This window comes from Penaeus monodon, chromosome 30, assembly GCF_015228065.2.
Source record: "Penaeus monodon isolate SGIC_2016 chromosome 30, NSTDA_Pmon_1, whole genome shotgun sequence".
Classification (NCBI taxonomy): Eukaryota; Metazoa; Arthropoda; class Malacostraca; order Decapoda; family Penaeidae; genus Penaeus; species Penaeus monodon.
Window position 1 is genome coordinate 31,406,054 of NC_051415.1, and position 384 is coordinate 31,406,437.

Sequence of the window (384 nt, forward strand, 5' to 3'; positions counted from 1 at the left end):
GCGGTTTTATTATCAAAAGGATGGAAATAAAATGTATACGAGAAACACTTCATTTTTATTTCATGACAGAAAATCACTTTCTTGGGTTAACAAGCAGTAATGAGAACGATAAACTACGTTCTAAAAGTGCACATCTTTTTCTTTCAAGGTGTTCATTTTTTTTTTTTTATCAGGTTTATGCAATCAGACGCTTGTGCACTGGACTGCTGAAGGGGGCGAGTCTGTAATTCTGTTAAAATAGCGAAAGAAAGAAAATATAAGAACTTATTTAAGAGCATCGACCAAATGTTGAATTGTCTATATGTGTAATTTTGGACAGACTCCATGAATTGTATTCCATTTCATCTGAAGATCTTATTCCTATATTACAAACACAGGTAAGCG

The 384-nt window shown here is 33.1% G+C and overlaps 1 protein-coding gene across 1 annotated transcript in view; it reads right to left on the bottom strand.

Annotated features, from left to right (window-relative positions):
- Positions 1-168: 168 nt before the first annotated feature.
- Positions 169-384, bottom strand: part of LOC119592711 (alpha-2-macroglobulin-like) — a 6,449-nt gene continuing 6,233 nt past the window's right edge. The window contains exon 13 of the mRNA XM_037941646.1: positions 169-229. Within this exon, the coding sequence (XP_037797574.1) occupies positions 176-229 (54 nt within the window). The 3' untranslated portion in view covers positions 169-175. The remainder of the gene's footprint in view (positions 230-384) is intronic.